General features: G+C 37.0%; 1 protein-coding gene across 1 annotated transcript; it reads left to right on the forward strand.

The window, feature by feature from the left end:
* The first annotated feature begins 1,888 nt into the window (after positions 1 to 1,888).
* Positions 1,889 to 15,200, forward strand: LOC114473430 (E3 ubiquitin-protein ligase KCMF1). The gene is made up of 7 exons (XM_028463047.1): positions 1,889 to 2,120; positions 5,719 to 5,886; positions 5,975 to 6,114; positions 7,613 to 7,714; positions 7,838 to 8,021; positions 8,894 to 9,179; positions 13,005 to 15,200. The coding sequence occupies exons 1-7, from the start codon at positions 2,105 to 2,107 to the stop codon at positions 13,270 to 13,272; spliced, it is 1,164 nt and encodes a 387-aa protein (XP_028318848.1). The 5' UTR covers positions 1,889 to 2,104; the 3' UTR covers positions 13,273 to 15,200.
* Positions 15,201 to 24,338: the final 9,138 nt, after the last annotated feature.

Here is a 24,338-nt window from a genome sequence, read left to right on the forward strand (position 1 = left end):
AATTTTTCAGGAAATTTACTTTGATTTACTTTTTCGGTCAGGTGTCAGATGCCTCTGAAGAAGACTGGCAGTTGACAGTCAAAACATGTCAGGAGATCAAAGTAAACTTCCTGAAAATTAATAAATGAAACCTTAACATATTATTCAAAAAGGAGGAAGGACTTAGTGATAGCTAAGTATGCGCTATGTCTGTCCATAAGCGGTACAAAGTACCTCATTCATTCAAGTTATCTTGTGTTGGTTTATAGGCATTGAACAGCTACACAGTAGGTCAATGTAGAAAAAAACAACAAAAAACGTAAATATGCAAATGTTAGAAGAATGTGTTTCTGCATTTTTATTTCTTCTATTGTGTTACGCCCCAACATTGAGGATGAACAACAATAGGATGCAGCTCTTTTACAAACCTCCTTTGCTCACACTCTTCACCGCTGACATGAAGCACATGTGATATTTGGTGTGTGTGTGTGTGTGTGTACGTACAGACAGGAACATTCTAAGACTGTAATGGACACTTTGGGCTGTAGCACGAGGGCAAAGGCAACGCGAGGCACAAAGTGAGAGTAGGTAGTACTGTGGCCCAGCCTTCCACACACTGCTGTGAAGTCTTCTTTGTAATGCACTGGTTTGACAGACTGTGTGTGTGCGTGTGTGTGTGTCCTCATCAGCACAAAAAAAAAATCACTGAATCTTATGCAGAAAAATAAAAAGACTTTTTATAGAAACTTTTTCATTTTGTGTGCTCCGACTTCTTAGGAATTCTGTTGTGTTTGTAGCTTAAGAAGAGTTTAGTTTACCATAAATACAGTACAAGAGGAATATGAATGATTTGACCCCATCACAAAAAAAAAAACAAAACAAGGCTCTCTAGATAATATCACAGTTAGGAAACTAATATCACAATTTTTACAATACACATTCAATATACACTATATTCTACACAACGGTGTGTCAAAAAAGTGATCATTTTTATCTTTAGTTTATACATACATATCCAATAAATATACATATATGTACACACATACTGTATATATATATGACTATTTATATATATATATATATATATATATACTGTAGATACACACCATTTAATAATCAATAATTAACCATTAACTCATCATTAAATACCCAAATAAATCACTATTAACTCACGATTGATTCACCAATAACTCACTCTTGTCTTGTTTTGAATTTCTAAAATAGACACATCACTCTGTAAGTTGTTTGTAAAGTAGCTAATAACTAATATTAGAGTCCCAAATGAAGGTTTAGATGAGACGGGCAACTGGGGGCCACATGTGGCCCTCAGTCTATTTTTGCAGCCCCAAAAGCAAATAGAAATAAAAAGCCCAGCATACCATAATACAAAAAATAACTCCCAAAACACACAAATCGACAGCAAAATGAACAAAAAACACAGGAAAAGGTTAAAAAAAAACAAAAAAAAAAACACAAAATGACTCCTAAAGCAGAAAATGACAACAAAGAGAGACACAGCAACCACTTAAACAAACCAAATTACTACAAAAACATCAACAAATTACAGAATAGCTCCAAAGACACACAAAATGTCATCAAAACTACAGGAAAATATCAAAAACAACAACAAAAATGCAGAAAGTGACCACATAAACGCACAAATCGACACCTAAAATGACAGAAAAATACACAAAATTAGAATAAAACAAAAATGAACAAAAACACACATAATGACAAATGACCAAAAAAGACCCTTTTTACCCCTGTATTAATGCTCTGATTGGTCATTATTCTAAATGCTGACTTCATGTGGCCCTCAGATCAGATACGACCACATGTTTGTGGCCCCCGCTGTCATAGCGTTGCCCATCTCTGCTTCAGGTAGTTTTGCAGCTGACCGGTGTGACTGAGCATAGCGCCGCCTGGCGGTCATCAGCAGCAGGTGAGCCGTAATGTCGCCGTGGGAGGGGAACCAGGACACACTGTAAGCTGCCCTGGACTCCATCTTAGCCCGAAAAAGAGACGAGGGTGAAGGTTTTTCCTCAAGCTAGCACCTCGGAGCCCACACTGTGTCCGCCTGAGTGCACTGGGGAGCCCGGGTAGGGGCAGAGTCGCTGTTTGTAGGATGTCCCGACATGAGGGTAAGCACATAATCGGCAGGAGGCTAGGTTAGCATAGCGGTTAGCTCCAGCCATGGTGGTGGCTACGCTGTCCGCGACGTGCTTCCTGACATGTCCTCTTACGTTCCACTCATTCCCATTGCTTAAACAACCCGCCTGTTGCTAACAAACCGATTTGCAGTTGCACAGAAAAAGACTGAAGCATACCAGCTAATAAGAGATTTACCCTACCAACTAGCACGTATGCTAACATTAGTCATTAGCCGTTGCTATGTACTACGTTAGCCAAGCTAGCCTGAGAGCTAATAGAGGAAACACTTCATGTACCTGACTTTATAGTGGTAAAATTATGCTTTCAACCCAAATAGCTTCACGTTTGTACGTCTTTAGACACCATGATTGTTCTTAATGGCTCTAAGCTGAGTTGCTCAGTAATTTAATTGTTGATTAGCGCCGTAATGTGTTGTTCACTAACATGTTTTTGTTGGCTAATGCACTGTCATCAGGAAGGCAGAGCTACGGTCTGAGGCCTTTTATTACAGACCAGTCACCAGGTTAGCATACAGGCTGCTACTGGTTAGCTAAACCTACAGTTAACTTCAGTATAATTCACTAGTTTTAGTGCTATGCCTTTGCACATATACAATACTGTGGTTTTATGTAACAGGCCTGGTCGGTTGTTTGTTCAACCTCTCAGTAAGTAGTCGCTGAGGTGCAGTGTAATGAATACAGTAAGGGTTATGACTAGTGGACATATTGACACAGCTGTCTTCTGTTGCTCAGTTGACTTATTAATTTACAACTTATCCATATTGGTAAGAAACATCAAATGTGTTTAAAAGATAATTGCAAGTTGTGTCTTTTCTACTTCTTTCCTGATGATTTACATGCTTAAGTTACAGTCTGTCATCCTTGTAGGAAAGTTATCCAAGTTGTTCATATAATGAGAACAGTCAGCTATTTTAGTTTGTTCCTGTGTGAACATAGCGCTTATTGCTGCTACTATTCTGTCCTCATTCAATGTTTAACAAAGGCATGAGGAAAATCTGTCAACTTGACATGTTAATACTTTCAAAATAGTTTATAAATGTAAATGGCCTGTCACTCTTAGGTAAATCACTAGGTTATAAGATGAGGTTGTGGTCAGCAAGAATGTAATTGTGCTTATTTAAATCGCTACTGAATTGACTGTTTATTGACACTGTGAGCTCAGTTCAGACCCAATTTATGTTACTAGTCTAACAGCCAGAGTGGCTGTTGTGTCACTTTAAAGCTACTGGAGACGAGAAGTTTTTAATAATAAAGACATAATGTAGGCCTCGTAGGTTATTAAATTAGAAAAAATAATTTGTTTGAAAAAAGTTGTAAAAGGTTGAAATTGTTGCTTGAACGCTCCGGTTATTGACATTGTCTGAAAAAAGTTTTATGCATTGCATTGTGGGATGTGGAGTCCCATAGATTGATAAATAGAAGTGTTTTCATTTAATTTTTATTGTGTTTCTTTGTGAGAAAAGGAGGTCATTGAGTGGTTTGTTTGACACCATTTTTGTTGTTTTTTGTGTCCTGTATTTCCTGTGATAAAATTTCACTGTGCGAGACATTCATTTTAGGTCACATTCATATTTGTTTTTGTGTAAACTCGAAAATAAACTTCCGCCATTATTTTGCCACAACTTTCAGTTTCTGAAAACACCAGAAATATGTTGGGAAGTCACTTTGGTAGAGTAAAAACACTTCACTGCATCCGTCTCCGTGGGACTTCACATCCCACAATGCAATGCGCAAATTTTTCCCACCAATGTTGAGTAATAAGTGTGGAGTTTTTAGTTAACGGTGGAGAAACAAACTTTCGAACATCGATATCAACGTTTAGCATCTGTCTTTTGAGGTAATTATCTGTCTTTATTGATCTATGAAGCCCACTGTTTTTATCTGATGAAAAATGTATGTTGTAGCCAAAAAGAAAAGGATGTTGTGTTTTTTTCTGATAGACGTGATGCGTCACGTTTGGCTCCTGTCAAATCAGAACCCTTCCCAAGCCCCAGACCTAAAGCGGAATTGAATAAAGGCGATTTAACGTTCAAATTCAGAATGACTTATTTCATGTAAACACGAAGCAGAACACTTCAATTCAGAACGCTGCAGCTCGGGCCTGAACCAGAACAAAGAGGTCAGAACACATTACTCCAGTTTTAAAGTCTTTACACTGGCTCCCGGTCAGCCTCAGAATAGACTTTAAAGTTCTGCTGCTGGTGTATAAATCTGTGAATGGGTTTCGTCCAGAATACATCAGTGACATGTTTGTCAGGTATGAACTAGGGCTGAACAATCAATTGCATTTGCGATATTATCGCAATATTGTAAAACGCGATTTTCCAATCGCAAAGGCTGCAATTATTATCATTATTACTTTATTTTTATTTCTTCTCTTTTCTTGTACAGTCCTGTTAAGTTCAGAGAGCGTTTAAGAAGTGCAGTCCACATGTTTACGTTTCATGAAACATGAAGTTAGTTAGATATGTTGAAGAGGTAAAGCCACAGATTTGTTTGCTTTATTGTTGTAATCTGTGCTTTAATATTTATATTTTATATTTGTTTAAAGTTTAAATACAACTGAAATTGTTCATTATGAGACAGATTGATTTATTGCTTGTGTTCATTGAAAAATACATGAAAAGAGGCCCTTGAAAAAATAATCTCATATTAAATCGCAATATTGAGGAAAAAAAATTGCAATTAGACTGTTTTTCCAAAAACGTTCAGCCCTAGTATGAACCCAGCAGGTCTCTCAGATCTATGGACACAGGTCAGATAGTGGAGCCCAGAGTTCACAGTAAACATGGTGACACTGCTTTTAGTTGTTATGCTGCAAAGAAGTGGAACAAACTGCCAGTAGAGCTGAAGTCAGCATCACATGGGAATAATTTTAAATCCAAGTTAACGACTGTTTTTCTCTCCTGCGTATGATTGAGAGGGATATTTTTAATCATATTATTGTTGATGTAATGTTTTTACTGCTGTTTAATGGTCTTATTGATTTTTAAGCTGTTGAATGTTTTCTGATGTTTTTTGTTCATGTAACATTGAATTTCCTTGTGTATGAAATGCACTATACAAATAAATTTGCCTTGCCTTTAATTCCGAATTATTTAGTTCTGAATAATTAATTCCGATTTTAAGAAAACACTGTCTAATGGTGGCCATTAACCATAAACCAAAGTTTCCAAACTCATTTAGAGTTTTGACGATATATTCTAAACAGCTTAGTTAGTTTAGAACTGAGAAACTGCTCAGATTCATGTCAACATCAAACCTGTTGTTTCTTTTTTGTGCATATGTGGATAAAATAAGTAGCATTGTGGGAGCAGAAAATATGTGGATTGCTTTATAAATGAGTAACAAAGGCATACATGTAAACCGCTCTCGTGTGTGTGTGACTTGCTTGTGAAGTTAATCAGAATGTCAGAGGTCTCGTCTCGTCTGCTGCCACTAGTTGCTCATAGCACCACTTGAAAACCTTTGAAGGTTTTTAGATTACGATTGTTCTCTCTATTTAGATAGAATTATATTTTGGTCCTAATATGTCACGTGTTGATTTATTTTCTTCTTCTTCTTTCAGGCGTGAGCTGCGATGCATGTTTAAAAGGCAACTTTAGAGGAAGACGGTTCAAGTGTTTAATTTGCTACGATTACGACTTGTGCGCATCGTGCTACGAGAGCGGTGCCACGACGACGCGACACACCACAGAGCACCCCATGCAGTGTATATTAACCAGGGTAGACTATGGTGAGTCTCACTCACATTCTGTATAATGTTTTTGTGATTTTATAGGGATTTTATCTGTATTGATTGGTCTCTTCCTGTCACGTTGCAGACTTGTATTATGGAGGCGACACCTTTTCAGTAGAGCAACCGCAGTCGTTCACGTGTCCTTACTGTGGGAAGATGGGCTTCACAGAGACGTTATTACAGGAGCACGTCACCTCGGAGCATTCAGAGACGTCCACAGAAGTGGTGAGGACGTCACACACGTCACAATTTAAGGCAGAGCTATCAAAGTAAAGGCTCGTGGGCTAAATCTGGATGCCAGAGCTTTGTATTTGGCCCAAAATAGAAATTACAAAGAACACACAAATGAAAATCATTGCCCCATATAGTTCAGTTTCAGAAATTTCCCAAAATTAAATGATTATTATTATTATTTTAATGCATATGCAAATGTATTTTTATGTGTATTATCTATGTATCTATTTATTTGTTTATTTATTGATTGTACCCTTCCTGTTTATATGGGGTGGGGGGATTATGACATCTGTAAATACCTCTATTATTAATAATAATATGACTGGGAATTAATTTTTAAATGATCTTACTTGACATAAGTGGACACCTGCAATCTTTTTTGAGCTCATTATCTAAGGTGTTTAGTATTTTTAAATCACAAATTGTTTGGTTTGTCTCCAATTTTCCCCAAACTCTGCAATTTCTCACAAACAGTCTCATAGAAATCGCTACAAATTGCAATTTTGTATAAAAAAAATAACGCAAATTCAACAAACCTTTAAGTGAAATACTAGAAATAAATGTTATTGCTTTATTCTTAAGGATGTTCTAAGAAGTGACTCACTTATGTTGTGTGTTAAATTATTATTACCCAAAATTCATCAACATTTCCATCTTTTCATGTACCGTATTTTGGTCAAAATATCCAGAGCGAGTGGTTGGATAATCCCCAATGTTGTCTGTACACTAAGGAGCAGAGAAAAAGCAAACTACTGCTCAGGGTTTTGACACCCAACTGTGGCTTTTATGCTGTAACTGAAAAGGAGAGTCCACTTAGTATTTTTTTTTGTTTTGGTCAGGCAGCGCAGGGCAGCCCTTCACACGATGCAGCATTAAAGTGTGTGAAAGTCTGATAAGATTTAAGTTTAAACCATTGAAATCTTTAACCCAGAAAAGCTTCACGTACAATGTTTTTCAGTAACAAAAGTTACTATTAGTGTTTGCTGGTTTGACATTTAGGTAATTGTCAAAAACATTTTATAATTCTTGTATTTATTGCAAGACTTTGACAGTCAAAACTGAACATATTTGCATATTTCTTATAATATAGTATTTTTCTCACTGATGCTCAAATATTAAGAAGTAAAAAGACTTTATTAAATAAGCCCTTTCTTCTATAAACTAGTGAGACTCAAAGATGGTTCACAAGGCATGTTCAATTTTAATTTAAACAGTATAAGCACAAACTGAAGAAAAAAAATTCTGCTAAAATACTGCATATTATTTCAGTATTGACAATAAAAATAATGCAAAGTAAAAAAACAACAGCCATCAGAACAAAAAAATTCAAGGAAAACTCAGTAACAATTGACAGTACAAATGTTAAAAGGGCAGGTTTTTATTAAACTGAAATTATTCTCCACGTTGACATGTCTAATTGTTCACAGCAGGTGAAACTCAGATCATTTGTCTCAAACTTGTTTATTTTACCCCCACTTTCTCTTTTTAGATTTGTCCGATATGTGCCGCCTTGCCAGGAGGAGATCCTAACCACGTCACAGATGATTTTACAGCTCACCTCACCCTCGAACACAGAGCACCACGAGATTTAATATCCTTCTCATTCCTCTGCACCGTCGTGTTTCACTCAACAAGTGTTTTTAAATGTTCTGCTGTTGCTGTTGTTGTTGTTGTAAAGAAGTGTGACTGAATTCAGCCTTAACAGTGCGTTTACGACGAGTCCAGCAGCGTTCGACACGTACGTAGGATGTTTCACCCTGGACGAGGACTGGGGGGCCCCCGAGCACGGCGGACAAATATGCACTTTACTAGTGGATCTACAGGAGGACTCTCCTCATCCTCATCACAGAGCTCCAGTTACAACCCAAGTAATAGAGAAGCAATGGACCCAATAGCAGGTGAGAGTCAGGAATAGGGAAAATTCTCCAAAAAAATAAACATCAGCAGAAAAACACATTTTATCACCTTATATGTAAAGGTGTCTTCATTTGTATGGATGATTACTGTTAGAAAGGCTTTATCTGTGCATTCAACTTCCATTGGGTGCAGCAATGTCATTGATTTTATTTATTTATTTGTATTTTATTTGTTGTTTATTTTTTGTCTCTGCTGGCCTATTGATGAAGAAGCTGCCTCAAACAATATGCTTTATTTTTTTATTTTTTTCATCGGAGCAATATTTAAAGTTCTTTGCATTAAAATTTTTTTAATATATATTGCCATAAATTAGTCGTCGCAAAGCTCATATTTTAAATTGAATGGATATTCTTTTGTTCCCATGGGCAACCATGACAACAACAAAGAGGACAATCCTGTTAGACATATTTCTAGTGTAATATGTTAATGTTTCATTTATTCAGACAAACTTTTTTCAAGAAATTTACTTTGATCTCCTGACATGTTTTGACTGCCAACTGTCAGTCTTCCTCAGAGACATCTACCACCAGACAACTTTTTTTTAACTTTGATCTTTACTTTGATCAAAGTATATTTCCTGAAAAAAGTTGTCTGAATAAATTAAACCATAACCAATTTTTCAAAAGGAAGACAAAATGAACTTGCTGGAATTATTACGCGGAACTCAAGGACACATATAAGTAATCGGCAGACGCCTCTGAAGAAGGCTGGCAGTTGGCTGTTGAAACATGTCAGGAGATCAAAGTAAATTTCCAGAAAAAAAATTTCTGAATAAATGAAACCTTAACATATTTTAAAAAAAGAAAACAAAATGAACTTGGTGGTTATATTTCTTCTCTCTGTTCTGCTCCAGAGTTGTTGTCCCAGCTCTCTGGAGTGCGGCGAGCTGCAGGAGGACAGATTAACTCACCGGGGCCTTCAGCCTCTCAGCTGCAGCAGCTCCAGATGCAGCTGCAGCTGGAGCGGCAGCAAGCGCAGGCGGCGCGGCAGCAGGTGGAGAGCGGACGCCACGCGGCACGACGGGGCAACAACCCCGGCAGCACGGGCACCGCCATCCCCCCGCCCTGCACTGTAACCAACACTACCACAGTGGGTGAAAGCAACCCCTCCTCCAACAGCTCCCAGTTCTTATTAGCACGGTGAGTCAGGAAATACGAAAAACAGACAAGAGAGAAACTAATATTAAACTTGATACTTACATAGGTTTGTAACTTCAGTTTAGTTTTGTATTTACATTTGACAATTGAAAATTGCCAAATACATTGTTGTCGTAGGAGTTCTTCTTATTTTTCTTCCACAAGTACTTTGTCCTAGAACTCCTCCTAGGCTATTAATGCAGCACTAATGACATGTATGTCATCTCAAAGGGGTAATGTCAAGGATGTGCAGTCCACCTTTTTTGGAGCCAAAATGTCAAGGTCACGTCAAGTGTCAAAAACCAAAATTTTTCATATTGCTATGAATAGTTCAATGCATTTCTGAAAAGCTCATCTCAAGTGGAGTATTTTATTTAATTGGACCAAAGCTGTACGACCTACCAGTAAAAAGATTGGTAGGGGTCAAAGTTCATGATGTCACAAAAAAAACTAAAACTAAAAAACTTTTTCCCCTATAATTTGGCCACAAATTGAGAGACAGTGGTCAGACTGGTACCATTGAACAACATTTTCTTTCATTGTGTGACCTTGCCCTTTCGCACAGGGTCAGTCTTATGTTTTTCCTGCATTATTATTTCCGGGTTATAAAGCGCATCGTTATATGGGCCGCATTCCAATAATTTAGCAGTTTTCTAAGAAAAATACACACAAAAACTGCAGTGTAACATAGGCCGCACTCTATTGGCTAATGAGGGTGTCCTTCAGATGACTCGGCCAATCAGAACAGGCAGGAACGCAAGTTAGGTTTAACAGAGATTTCTGTGTTTCAACCAGTTTCAACTGATGAGTTTCCTTCTCTACATGAACTCTTCTTCTCACTGCCCCACCTCTGCATATCAGTTTATCTACAGCTTTTTATGGTCAGTTTTTACTGGATACAGACTGATACACTGCTCCCTCTGTTTCTTCTTTTCGTGAACTACCGCGGAGCGATCACGCCGAGTTTGGACTCTTCAGTCAGAATATGGGCGCGACCGCTTCTGAACAAACTAAACGTGGTGATTTGGCAACGTTATGCTGTTAATCGTTTTTTTCCCCTCCGGTTTATAGTGCGCTACTTTTACTGTAGACGGAGCGGAGATCAGAACAGCCTGGATAGTGTATTTCTGCACTGTCTCCGTCTGTATGTCCTTCTTACTTAAGCTTCTCCATCTCCCGACACCGCCAAGCACTGGTTGGGTTGCCCGTCCGCCTGACCCCACCAAGAAGTGGGCAGGCCGAGCAGCGGGGAGAGGAGGGCGGCGGCTAATACTCTCGGCTGACCTACCCAGCCCTCAGAGCAGCGATCACTCCTGAAGAAGACTAAAGCGGTGATTTAACAACTTGAATCAGTTTGTTTTCTTCTTTAAGCCTTTAAGCTTTGAGTCTTTAAAAGAGTTAGCTGCTAAAGCTAATGCTACACACGAGCTGAAAATTCAGGTTTTGCCTGACGTTTCAACAGTGACCCAGGTTATACTGTAATCAAATTTTGTAAACATGAATCGGCTGATCAGTGCTGTTTCACTTAATCAGAATCAGAAAATACTTTATTTAAATAACCGACAAATTAACAAATCCCATGAAGTTTACAGTGTGTACTAAATAATCAATTTAATTTGTCAAAATAAGTAAATGGAGGTTGTTTTGGTAAATGTGTGGGTCCTGGCTACACTGCTTATGCTCCATAAAGGTTTCTAGGTATACTGCACTGGTATGATGTACAGTACTAAACATGATAAAAGGCCAAAAATAATGATCAGATTCAAGTGATTAGAAATAGGCGATACAATATATTCTGTTCTTCTGTGTATTTTCACCATCTCACAGTAACACTACCATTAATATGTTTATTTATAATACTAAATAATATAATTTATATTCATCAATTTTATTCACACTTTCAGCTAACCATAGATTATGCCAGGCACATTATTTTTTGCGACTCCTCGTCCATTAAAAACAAATCAAAAATTGGTCTCCGAGCATCGATGCGCACACATCCATAGATTATAGCTACCAAATTTCAGCACGATTCGTTGATGAATAACAGAGGAGTAGTGATTGTAACTAGTTTACACAACAACAAGAACAAAGTGAGTGGGGATTTGACTGATCAGAATGATTCAATGGGAGCGTGAACTGTTTAATGTAAACAGTTTCATTAGTCCACCTGGTCTAATGTCACAGTAGCTCAATTTTTTGGCGTCATGAACCTTGAAAACTGGAAGAATCCACAAATTAGCCACGTCACTATTTAAGCCGCGGGGTTCAAAGTGTGGGAAAAAAAAGTAGCGGCTTATAAACCAGAAATTAGGATACTTTGAATTTAATTAGTAAAAAGAACAAACTTGTCAACAATTACAGGTTGTCATTTTTGCCATTTTTTTCAGTTGCTGAATCCAGGTCCAAGTTGAAGCACTTTCTCTGAAATGTTAAATAATCTCAAGCAGGAATTTTCTACTGACAAAGCTGTGGTTTACTATTTAACCTCCTTAGATCTGAACAACGTGTGAAAAAAGGAATGTGTCTCTGTAAAGTGACAGCTGTAACATTTTATTTAAAAATATTATGTTAAGGCAGTTGTTTCAAAACTTTTTTGGGTCGTGACCCCATTTTGAGATTTTCTAGCGACCCGAAAGACATTTTTTTTCTAGAATTACTTCATTTTTGTTGCTCTGTATTGGGTCAATGAAGCCTGAATATTCTGTCCAGCTGCATTATTTAAGTTAAAAAAGGTTGAAATGCATAAAAAAGATAAGACATGTGTAGTAACTTAGTATATGTTTTAAAATGTTACTTAATAAATTACTTCTGTAATTCATTCTGTTATTCAAAGTGTCAAAATATACCATCTAGCCATGACGTCTATATTGAGTTATTTTTTTTAATTACTCTAAATCAATTCTAATTTATTTTATGCCATATTTAGTTCTATTTTAGTCCTGTATGTGATTTCAAAGTATTTCTGTTTTTATTTTCATTATAATATTCATGCAAACCTTGCCCGATGATGCCCTTTTTATTATCCTTTTACATCATTGACCAAATACAGACGAGCCAGGATTAGTCACAATTTGTGCGAGCTCATATATTTTAAAACTGCATTTTATTAATAATAATAATAATAATAATAATATTATTATTATTATTAAGTAGATTTATATTTTACGTCGTGAAAGTATAGAATACAGTTGTTTAAAACAGTGTTATTTTAATTCGAAAAAGAATAATCACTTAAAAAATGTAAAATGTATTTCTAATCAGTACTTTTTTTTTCTTTCTCAATTACTAGACATTTCAGCCCATTTAAACTCCAGGGAACCCCACAAGGGGTCCTGACCCCAAGGTTGAAAACACTGTGTTACGGTTCCATTTATTCAGACTTCACTCAAACTTTTTTCAGGAAATTTACATTGAAATTTACTTTGAAATTTCGCTTGATCTCCTGACATGACATGATTCGACTGCCAACTGTCAGTTTTCCTCAGAAGTATCTACTGATTGCTTTGATGTGTACTTATGAGCTATTTCTGGGTGTAGCCCGATGATATCTCGAGAGTCCATTGGGCGACAGGGGGCGTGGCCAGTCTGAGAGAACTCTGAAGTTGGCCACATGTCAGGAGATCAAGTTTATTTTCAAAGTAAATTTCAATGAAATATTCCTGAAAAAAGTTGTTTTATTTAAAAAAAAAAAATGAGACAAAATAAACTTTCTGGAATTAGCATTTTATTTGTATTTTTGTAGATAACGACTAAGTTTCAGATCTTTTTTGTTGTTTCCTCTTTTCCAAACACCCAGACAAACTTTAACCATCGGTTTTTCCTCAGGTTGAACGAACCCAAGATGACTGAAGCGGAGCGTCAGTTTCTAGAAGGCGAGCGCGCCGACCACAGCCTGTTTGTGCAGGAGCTGCTCCTGTCGACGCTGATGCGTGAGGAGAGCTGCTCCTCGTCGGACGAGGACGAGCGCCGAGACTTCGTCGACTTCGGGGCGATGGGCTGCGTGGAAATCATGCCTTTAGATGTGGCCATGGAGAACCTGCAGCTGAAAGAGGGCGGCTCTACGGGGAAGGAGCCTCCGCCGCCTCCTCTTTGATGTCCAAGCATCCAGCAGACTTTGTCCTCTGTGCTGCAACTGTCAGTGACGGACAGCCCACGGCAAACGCCCCCTACGCTCCCCACCCACCCTGCCTCACCCTCTATTTTCTGAGTTAGTTTTTGGTGATTGTAATTTCTGGCCTGTCACCATCTTTGTTACATTGTAAACAAAAATCAGAGCAAAGTGGCATAAAATGTATGAGCGAGTGAGAAGAGAAATATATAAATATATATGAAATATATATATGATGAAGCTGATAATCAACCCCTCGCCCCCCCACCACCATAACTTTTTTTTTTTTCTTTTCTTTAACAGGAAAAGTGTTACAGCTATGTGTAACACGCAAACGGCTCGACATATAAATAATAAATACTCCACGTCCACACGTTGAGGGGCCACAGGCTCCTCTGATGAAGCTGCTGTGTGTTGATGACGATTATTATTAATAAATTTAAAAAAAAAGTGCTTGAATGGGTTACCATAACTACTGCATGCAGTTTTTACAGCGTGCATGAAGAGCGTTTCTTTCTGAAAATCCCCAAAAGCTTCTTCTTTAGCTGTGTTTCAGTGGGTATTTCAGCGTGAGTATTTCACAAAACTGCAAAAAATTATTGACTAACAGTATAATAATAATTTGTGAAGTTTTGTTTGAAAAGTATTTCAAATGAAATCCTTTCGAGTCGGCTGTCGTTTGCCTTTTTTTTTTACCTGCGACGGCTGCTTGTATTTGATGAGAACTCATAGGAAGTTTAATTTATAGATAAATCCAAATCAATTCATAGAGAAATCCAAATTAAATAACCTACACCGCTCTCTGATCGTATTAAACTACATTGTTTCCATGGCTTGTATGGCTTTCTTGGCTGGATTTTTCTTTGCTTTAGGTTGGTTTTTCTTTTCTTTTTGTTTCCTTTTGAAGGGAAGGCTTCTTTATTCTCGCTAAAATTAGCACTTTCTATTTATTTTTATTTTTGGGGGGCCTTGATATGAATCACACCACCTCCATGCCTATACTCATACCTTCTATGTACAAAAAAAAAAAGAGAAAAGAACGAAACAAAAAAGCTGTCATGTATGATGAGTTTGTGCGATAACTTTCATAATGGTTCTTCTGAGACTTGAGCAGAGTTTTTTTTAAACTGTTAATTTAGAGAATAATAAATATAAACTACGCACAGCTTTTGATGAAAGCGAGATACCACTGCGTCTTTCTGCGCTTTTGTGTTATTGAGTTTTTCTTCATAAACGACATCGAACAGGTCGTCACACAGCTGTAAAGTAAGTTATCAATGACGTAGTTTCTTTTTTTAATGGAGCTCTTTAGATTTCACATTTTTTAAGTATTTATGAAGCTACATTTGCCTTTATTTGCAGTAGTTTATCTCCAAGTTGGTCTGAAGAGGATATTCAAAGTTATGTGGCTTTGTGACACACTTTAAGTCTGTCGCTAAATGGTCAGGCTAATTTAATCCAAGCCTCTGTTATGACACACAGAACCTGCTAAAGTTGTTCTTGTTTTTTAAAATGTCTATTTTTAGTTTGGTCTTTTCATTAGACATTGACATTATTGAAGATATTTACCATTTGATGAAATAATTCTTGTGGACAGTGTTGGTGCCTGCTTAAAAAAACTTTAATTTTAATTCACTCTGGTGTTCATTAGATAAACTTCATGGTGGGGTTTTGTTTTTCCACTATTTTTTTTATTATTTTATGATACAATCAGTAGAAGATGAAAAACTATGCAAACAAGCTGGAACTTATACAACATGAGACTTCATAGCAGACCATGAAAGGTTAAAAAAAAAAAAAAAAAGATTTCAAATCTTTAGCAGCAATTCTATGGATCTTATTTAAATTGTCAGTATTCAGAATCTATTTTACATGTCATTAATAATTTAGGGTGGGACGATACAAAGTGTTCACGATAGATGATAATGGGAAAACAATACGATACAATGTTTTCGGAAAAGGACAAAAACACTGAACAAAATTGCAGTTGGAAAAATAACTGCTTTAATTTTATTTTAACTCGACATAAATATGTATTCTGGGTGTGACCTTTTAGACTCAAAATGAATATAAAAAATAAAAACAAAGCATAACAATCTGCTGTGTAGTAGACTGTGGATTTTTTTTTTTTATCTGACCCGTCTCGCGATGCCGCTCTTACCCTCAATGATGCATCAGGTGACGTTTCAATATCGTAGTTATTGCACAATACGTTGTCCCATGTTTAGTCTATAAGTATCTCATATTGTTAAATAAATGTAGTGATTAGGGTCTAAGAAATATATGGAGATTTCTGTTTTGGGGTTAACGAAAATTACAATATCACCTATATCACTATTTTTATTTACAGCTTAGTTTTTATTAAGATATTTTTTTTTAGGAGTCGCTGTTTTCACTACATGGATTGCTGTGTGTGTCTTAACTTAAATAGAATGTAAACAGAATGGACGGAACAAGCTCTCCAGTGGAGTGAAGCTTTTATTTTTAGAGCTCCCCCTACTGACTGGCTGCAGTATAGGTCATAAACCCCGCCTCCTCAATATAACCGATGGGATGTGGGTCAAACTGTAAAGTTAAAATACTCATCACAATTTTTTTTTCCAAACCTAGACTTTGCTGTGACCATTATTTATTATCACCCTAAAATTCGGTTCAAGTGCTCATTTTTCTGTGAAGTTTGTTTTAATTTAAATAAGTTATTTGAGGTTAAAAAACAGGATTTTATATCATGTATTACGATGATTGACAGCCGCAGATCTTGCGTAGCTCTCTTTGTGAATAGCAGTTACGTCGTGAAGGAAAACCGAGACGCTATTTAACTAAATATTTGAGTGTAAATATTGTATGTGGTGGTTTTGTACTAACCAATATGATCTGAACAAAACGTTGGTAGAATGTTACCAGGGCTCCTCCCACCGGACCATACTGTGCAGACTGGCTCCAAATGATGTCAAATTTGCAAGATGGAAGCGCTATATTTTGGCTTCCAGAACGTTAAATGGGAACAGCTACAGTGCACACCCACTGGTCTTAAACCAGACCTTCCCCTGAACAAGCCACATGACAGAACTCACTCACACGTGCTGTCCCGTAATTACAGGAGAAAAAGTTACTTAATGTGCCTATATGGCATTTTGCATCAGTAAATGTAACCCAGAATTGTCTTTCTGGTAAGACTTTAATGGATTAAAAATATCGAGATATATATTGTATATATCGCCGTTTATAGAAAAAAATTGCCCAGCCCTAATAGTGATTTAAATTCATTAATAGAAAGTGTTAGAACAGATATTAGCTCTTTCAGTCCTTCAGCCAATAAAAAAAGAGATATAAATCTACTGTTGGTCGTCATCAGGTTTGATGAAAAGAAGAATTCACTGTGTGTGTGTGTGTGTGTGTGTTATTTAAAGCCAGCTGTCTCCATCACTCCTCTCTCTGGTTATTGTTAGAAACACATGGAGCTCGTGGTGGATTCTCTCACTAACACTTGCTGAGCTGATGGAGCATTTTCTCAGTAAGTTTCCACTAAACACGACAAAACTACACTTTACACAACAAGGCGTGGCCACAAAATAATATGTTTATTTTTGGGGGTCAACATTAATATTTGTAGGATATTTCCAATAGAAAAAAAACAAGAGTTAAAAAGATAAATAATCCTGCTAATAAATATGTAGCCTATTATGTAGCTTCGGGCTAATGCTAGCTGTTAGCTTAGCCTAAAACTTACTTTAGAGTGCAAGGTAAAGGTAAATATCCTGTAGCTACCTACAAACCAACTAGTAGTAATGTGTATATATCAAAATGTGTGTTATGCATTACAAATGAACAAAAAATGTGCACATTTATTCAAAAAAACAACACACATTTGAAGTAATTTTTTGAACAATTTTATACCTTAAAATACACTCCATGTGAAGCAGCTGAGTGACATCGGGTCGTTGATTTCCTGGTCAGTCATTAGGTCCTTGTGTTATTATTTTATTCATAACTTGGAACAAAACGTGGACGTATGCTGGAGCTCTAGTTGTGCATCGGAGCAGCCACAGCCAGCAGTCAGTACGTGGCACTGTTTACATACGAGACATGATGGAGGTTGGAGAACAAAAAAATGAGTGACGTGTTTCCAGATGTCTCAAAATCAATGTTTTAAAGGTTAGAATTTAGAAAATAAATAAATGATCAATTGTTTGATTTTTAAGGACATGTTCTACTGGTTCTAAAAGTAAAAGTTATAATAAGGCTATGATATAAGGTTGATGATTCTAATAATTCTCTAAAAATTTACATTTCATGTGGATCCATCTATTATGTAATAATGTCGATGAAAATTATTTTGAAGGTAAAAAAAAAAGTACAGTGTGCCTATTGAATAATCACGGAGCCTTGGCTCCTCCGCTAGGGTATCGGGCGGGGGGCTCCCTGGGCCCTCCCCTTGGGGGGTTGAGTGTGGGGGGGTGGATGTTGGCGGGGGGCCTTCGGATTGGGGGTTGGGGTCGGTGGCGGGGTGTGCTGAGTCCTCGGCTCCTTGGTGCCTCCTCGGGTGTATATGTGTAGGGGAGCTCAGTGGTAGAGTGGGGCGTCCAATAACCGAAAGGTTGGGGGCTCGAATCCCGCTCTGGTCATTGTTGTTGTGTCCTTGGGCAAGGCACTTTACCCACATTGCCTCGTATGAATTGTGCATGAATGTTGGTGGTGGTCAGAGGGGCCGTAGTTGTGAAATGGCAGCAATGCTTCTGTCAGTCTGTGGCTACATTGTAGCTTACCACCCCCGGTACGATTGATGTGAGTGACTGGTGTAAATGAATAATGGTTTCTGTACGTGCTTTGAGTCTCCTCGAAAAAAGCACTACATAAATCCAATCCAAGCCATTATTATCATAAAGTTATTGAGTAAATGATGGTCAAGGTTCTGTAAGACATACCACCTTTATTAAATGCACAGTATCACAAGGAACATTTCCATAGTGTGGATAAGCTACTCACATGATGCACAAAGCATTGAATTGATTGATAGAACTGGCGGATTAAAGCAGGATTAAATCTGCCAGGAGGGTAATCACACACACACTCACACACACGCACACAGACACACACACAGACACTCGCGCATTCCGATGTATGTGCAGACGCACACACATGCAGGGACAGACACGCCCTCTCTTGATAATTGCACTGTAAGTAAAAGTTTTTCTCTGCACAGAAATAAAAATGTTCATCTTTTTTTCTTTTCTTCTTATATTTACAAAATATCATTATCCAACACCCCCCACCCCCACCCACCCCAGAAACACACACACACACACACACACACACACACACACACACACACACACACACACACACACACACACACACACACACACACACACACACACACACACACGCCCGAGATAAATTACATTCAAAAAAAGGTCCCCCTCCCCTCTTGGTTACATTCAAAATAATATACTATTCATGATGCAAAGTCACAGTTATTCATCTGAAAAGAGGATCAAAGTATAGGCTACAGTCTGTCAGAGGTTGGGAGGCGACCTTTGACCCCTGCGTGAACGCCTCAGCCCCGCCTTCTTGGAGGAATCGTGATGTTTAGAGTCTGTGGTCCTCAATGTGTGGTACAGGCAGCATCTCAGACAGCTCCCCATCACATTGGAGAAAAGATTACATCGCTTTTTTTTTTTTCTCTATATACTTTCACTCTTTTTTTTTTCCTTTTACATCATCATCTTCTTGAGAGAGGACAAAAAAAACATTTTTCGAAATATAAAGTCTGCTGCAGAAGATCCAAAGTAACCCCCCCCCCCAAAAAAAGGATTGTATTCTCACGGGTATTAATTATGATCGAGCACGAATAAATCATACTATGTAGCACAAATAAAACTCCTATTTACATCGTCTAGTATGTATTGCAAGTGGCCCAAAAACATGTCGTCTTCGTTTAATTAGATGTTAACACAGTTTTTGACATGACTAGCTGGAAACGAATTATTATATAGGATGTAGCCTACGCGTCATATAGACAAATATCCGAACTGTACAGAATGAACAGCAGGTTATGTACAGCAGACACGCCAGTATCGTACAGGAGGAAAAAACTGTACGGAAAAAGAAAAGAGAAGTGTTTTTTTTTCTTTTGTTTTATGTTTTTTTTTTTTCTGTCAGGGACCAGTTTAGACGGGAAGATTCTTTTTTTTTTTTTTTAGTTTTGCTCACGGCAAGTTGTGCATTTTGGCGTCCAATGATGCTACAAAGTGCACTTATAACAAATGTAACTCATCGTCTCCCTGTGTTCCATAATGAAACATGTCATTCACACAGAACAACAATGTTTTTTTTTACTAAAACTACAAGTACCACAATTACCCACTGAGGCTTGGAGCAACGTCTGCATCTCCTCAGATGATTGTTTATGTTCTCGTGTTACGTCTCATCCATAAGTGTTGAAAGAATCACAACTTTCTCTTTTTACTTAAAGCTGCTATCGCAGATAATTTTTTTTTGTATTAGCGTAGGCCTCGTAAATTGATCATTGTTTACTCCAAAAAAAAAGGAAAACAGTCAAAATGACACCTGAAAGTTAGTTTTGGTCTCCACTGGAAACTAAGGGCGTAAGATAAAATCAGTTTGGCGATATATATCGTGATATTTCACCGCAATTATTGTTTCAATCAAAAAGAAATGTCCAAATCAATTTTTTTTAAATCATGTTCTTCAATGAAATTTTTTTCTATTGTGTTAAGGAATGCATAGCATGTAAACGCCTAGCTGACCTCAATGAATTTTAGCTTATATTTAGCTTTAGATTTCACGAAATATCGCAATTTTTTGCAGACTTTAAATCGATTTTTTTTTTTAAATCATTTTTTTTTTTTTCTGATAATTAATCAATTACAGTTAGTTACTTTTTACTTGTTCTCGCAAGGTAAAAAAAAAAAAAAAATTGTATATATATATATATATATATAAATTGCATTTTATACCATTTTGTACTTGTAAAGGTAAAATTTGTAATTATTGATATCAGGATATATATCGTATTGTTTAATATCGGAATATAATCGTATCGCGACATGCATAACTTGTCAGAATCATGGCATTGCACACCCTACTGGAAAAGTTTTGTGCATTGCATTGTGGGATGTAGAGTCCTGTAAATGGATGCATAGAATTGTTCTTACTTCATTTTTTACTGTGATTCTCTTGACACCATTTTTATTTAGTTTATTCCCATGATATCACCTCACTCTGCGAAACATTACATTTCGGCCAGATTTGCTTCTTTTTGTGTAAATCTCAAAATAAAAACATCTGCCATGAAATCACATTGGGATTTGCTTTCCCTACTTCCGGGATTTATTCCGTTTGTCCTGTACTACGACACTGGTTAACGTCTTACGTGGCTCAATCACCATGGTAACTTAGGCTGAACACCTAACCTGATTGGGACCAGGTTTTGTTCTGGCTAGGATGTGAGTAGGTATAAAGCCCCGCCTCCTGACTAATCTATTCTGTTAGAAATTTGGAGACGTCACTGTGTGGATCTGATGTGACGCTGACAGGAGAGAGAGAATATTTATCCTTTCATTTACCGATGGCATCCTATAGGAAACATATAGATTTTCATCTGATCGTCTGACCTGCATCAGTCAGCTGATAAATTAATCAATTCATTCGTTCATTCATGTTTTCCGTGGCAATGCAGAGAGGCTCAGTCCTGTAAAATAATCCAGGTTGTGTAAAATACAAATACTGTTGTCCAGTGAAACTGATGTGTCCGGTTTCTCCAATGAATATTGTATAATCTCACTAATTTAAGCATTAACATTCATTAATTCCTGCATTCCTTCCTTCCTGCTTTTTCTGCAGCAACAGTGTTGTTTTTGTTCTCAATTATTGATTTTAATTCTTCATATTTTTCAAGAATTATTCCTCAGTTGTGATGTAAGTCTGCCCGGTTTCTGTGTTTCTTTCTGCTTCATTTTTGCTGCAGTACCATACATGAACTGCTGGGTGCAGTGTTGCTTCACCATTTATTTACATTATGAAGAAGAATTGTGCAATAGAAAAAGAACCAACCTAAAGTTTCAAAAGTTTGGGACCATTTCACTGAAAAGCTATACTACACACCTGAGTTAGAACAAACATATGTGACATGAATTGAAATGTAATATGTTAGAATCAAAGTTTTCAAATGAAATTGGGAAAACTGTAATGAACATTTTTGACCACTGGGGAGGGGGGGGTTGGCAATGCTCCCCCTTCCCCCGCAAACTCTGCGTATGCTGGATGTATACTATATTGGGACATTTCTTAAGTGTGCACGGTAGGCACTCTGGTCATACTCAATCGCCCCATGATGCATTGTGAGCGGAACATAAAATCGTCCTGGGATCGTCTTCAAGCTAAAAGTCAAATATCCCCTTTTCAAAATAAAAGCTTGTCTTCCATCCTCAATTGCGATGTAAGTCTGCCCGGTTTCACTGTGTTTGTGATCGGTCTGACTCTGCAATCTCCACCCATTTCTCTAGAGCGTGCACGTAAACCTGGCTGAAATCACTCGTCTTAAGTGAACGTGTTGATAGCCAGCTTCGTAGTACAGCTGCTCTCTGACGGAGAATGTTTGGTTAGGTAATGATATCGGAGAGAGATCCCAGATATATTTATCCAGCTTCTAAGTACAGGCCCCAAAAATGTGTTGGGAAGTCACTTTGTGTTTTTGGGGGCAAACAAAAGCAATCCTAGTAGGAATGAAGTAAACACACATCTATGCATCAGTCTACAGGACTCCACATCTCACAATGCAATGAGCAAAACTTTTCCGACAATGGCAATAGAAGAGTATTTAAAGTGTGGGTTGATATAATGTTTCTACTGCTGATTTTAAACGTTTTTACTGCTGATTTTAATATTCTTCTTTGATTTTTAAACTGTTAAATGTTTTATTTTGCACTTTTTAATCACATACAGCACATTGAATTGCCTTGTGTATGAAATGCGCTATACAAATACATTTTCCTTACCTTGCCTTACAGTGGAGACCAAAACAAAAGCTTTTGAGTGGCAATTTTCAACCTTTCCCAGTTCTTTTTGGAGTAAATGACCTTTGATTCATTGATCAATAAGGCATAGACTATTATTTTATCTAATAAAAAATTATCATGGTAGCAGCTTTAAGTATTGGTCATAAAAGTAAAGGCAACTCGGCTAATTATAGTTAAATTCTTCAACTTTCTCTTTGTTTTTAGACTCTTTTAGACTATTTTGTAGTTTATCTACTATATATAACAACAAGCACTTAACAGCTTGTTTAAATTAAACATTAATGCAACAGTATTTTATGAGAGCCTTTGACTCTCATTGCATCTGTGTAAAAAAAGAAATCTGACCCTTTGTCAAATTTAGTTGAGGACCCTCATATACGGAAGAAATACTGACACTGCCTTGCTGAGTTCAAACTATTTCCAGTCTCACAAACAAACACTTTACCAAGGACATTACACAAGTGCACTTTGATGGCATTTAACTGCTCCTGTTAATGTGTTCCGGCGCTGCCTGGGACGAGCAGCTCTTCCAGAGGCCGCAAGTAGAGATAAAAGCACCCCTGGGAAACTTTAAGGGCAGTTAGACTCTTAATTAATCCTTTCATTCCTGTCCCACAGCCAACTATGTAGAATTAAAGGTTAGATCTTAAAAGTGCACTCTTGCAATGTGAATACATTTTGAATGAGCAGGTTTAGTAACTCGGGTAACATAAAAGTAAAAATAAGAAACCTTTGATTTTTTTCTTTTTTTTTTTTAAAAGGCCACAAAACAGTAAATTTCACATAAATGACGTTGCTGGTGAAACTAAAGGAAAACAGCCCGTCTCCTTCTCTGTGCTTTAGATAATGTAACAAAGATTTTTAAGTAAATGAGCAAAAGCACATCTCTAAGTATAGGTCACGTGACGTAATAATCTGTGGTGAAGTGGAAAAATATTTACAGAAAAGTCAAACAGATATGGCAGTTTGTTCAAAAAGCGGCGTAAAACGCGGTATGCCCTTGTGTTTTTGAGTGCTTTGACGTTGACGTTATAGTCGGGCATCCCAGAGAAAGACGCGCTTATTTAGGTCAATATGGGGCGTCTAAACTGATGTGCAAAAGTATTATGCAAATGAAATATCATCGAAAAATAAATAAACGCTAATTTTATAATCCACTCACAACGAGGCAATGCTCAAAGATTGTACACAAATCGGAATAGTTGGACAATAATTGGAAAAGTTGGAGCTATAAATAGTGAGTCCTTTTTTGTGATTTACATTATTTTTTAATAAAAACAGAAGGATTAGTTTTAGCAGAAGCAGCTGCAGCAGGTGTTGCTTTGATGCAGGGTTGGGGTCAATTATAATTGTAATTGCGTAATTGATCATTAATTACAATTAGGGCATAATTATAATTGCAACTGTTAGTGAAAACATCTGTAGCGGTTGTAATTGAGTTTAGATAATTCACTTTGTAATTGTAATTGGCATGGACATTATATAAAAACTGCATTATAATTAAATGCAAAACTGGGGAACCATGTTAGTTCTACTGGTTACACATATATAGTTAATTATTAAATTATTATTATTAATAAAATATGTTTCATGTCTTATTAGCGCTTCGAGATGACCATTGTTGTAATTTGTGCAATATAAATAAAGTTTAATTAAATTGAATCAAGTTTTCCCACGACCTGTCAGTTCTCATGAGTATAATTTATTTACATTTTTATTTTTAATTGAAATCGAGGGGTACACTAACAGAAAAAAGGCTCAGACGCCCACATCAAAGACATGAATACCAATATTTTTATGAATAAGGAATTCTAACAAGGAAACCAAGAGATAGAAAACAAATTAGATAATAGATAAATTTATTTAGTGTATTTTACAGCTGATATAAGACATGAGTCAAAACTGACCCGTTATCATAAGAGATGCTAACAGAAAGCTAATCACAGTTTATGGGGATATTTATTAAAGGCTCAGTAATTGTGATTAATTGAATTTGAACTTTAGTAATGG

This window comes from Gouania willdenowi, chromosome 12, assembly GCF_900634775.1.
Source record: "Gouania willdenowi chromosome 12, fGouWil2.1, whole genome shotgun sequence".
NCBI lineage: Eukaryota > Metazoa > Chordata > Actinopteri > Blenniiformes > Gobiesocidae > Gouania > Gouania willdenowi.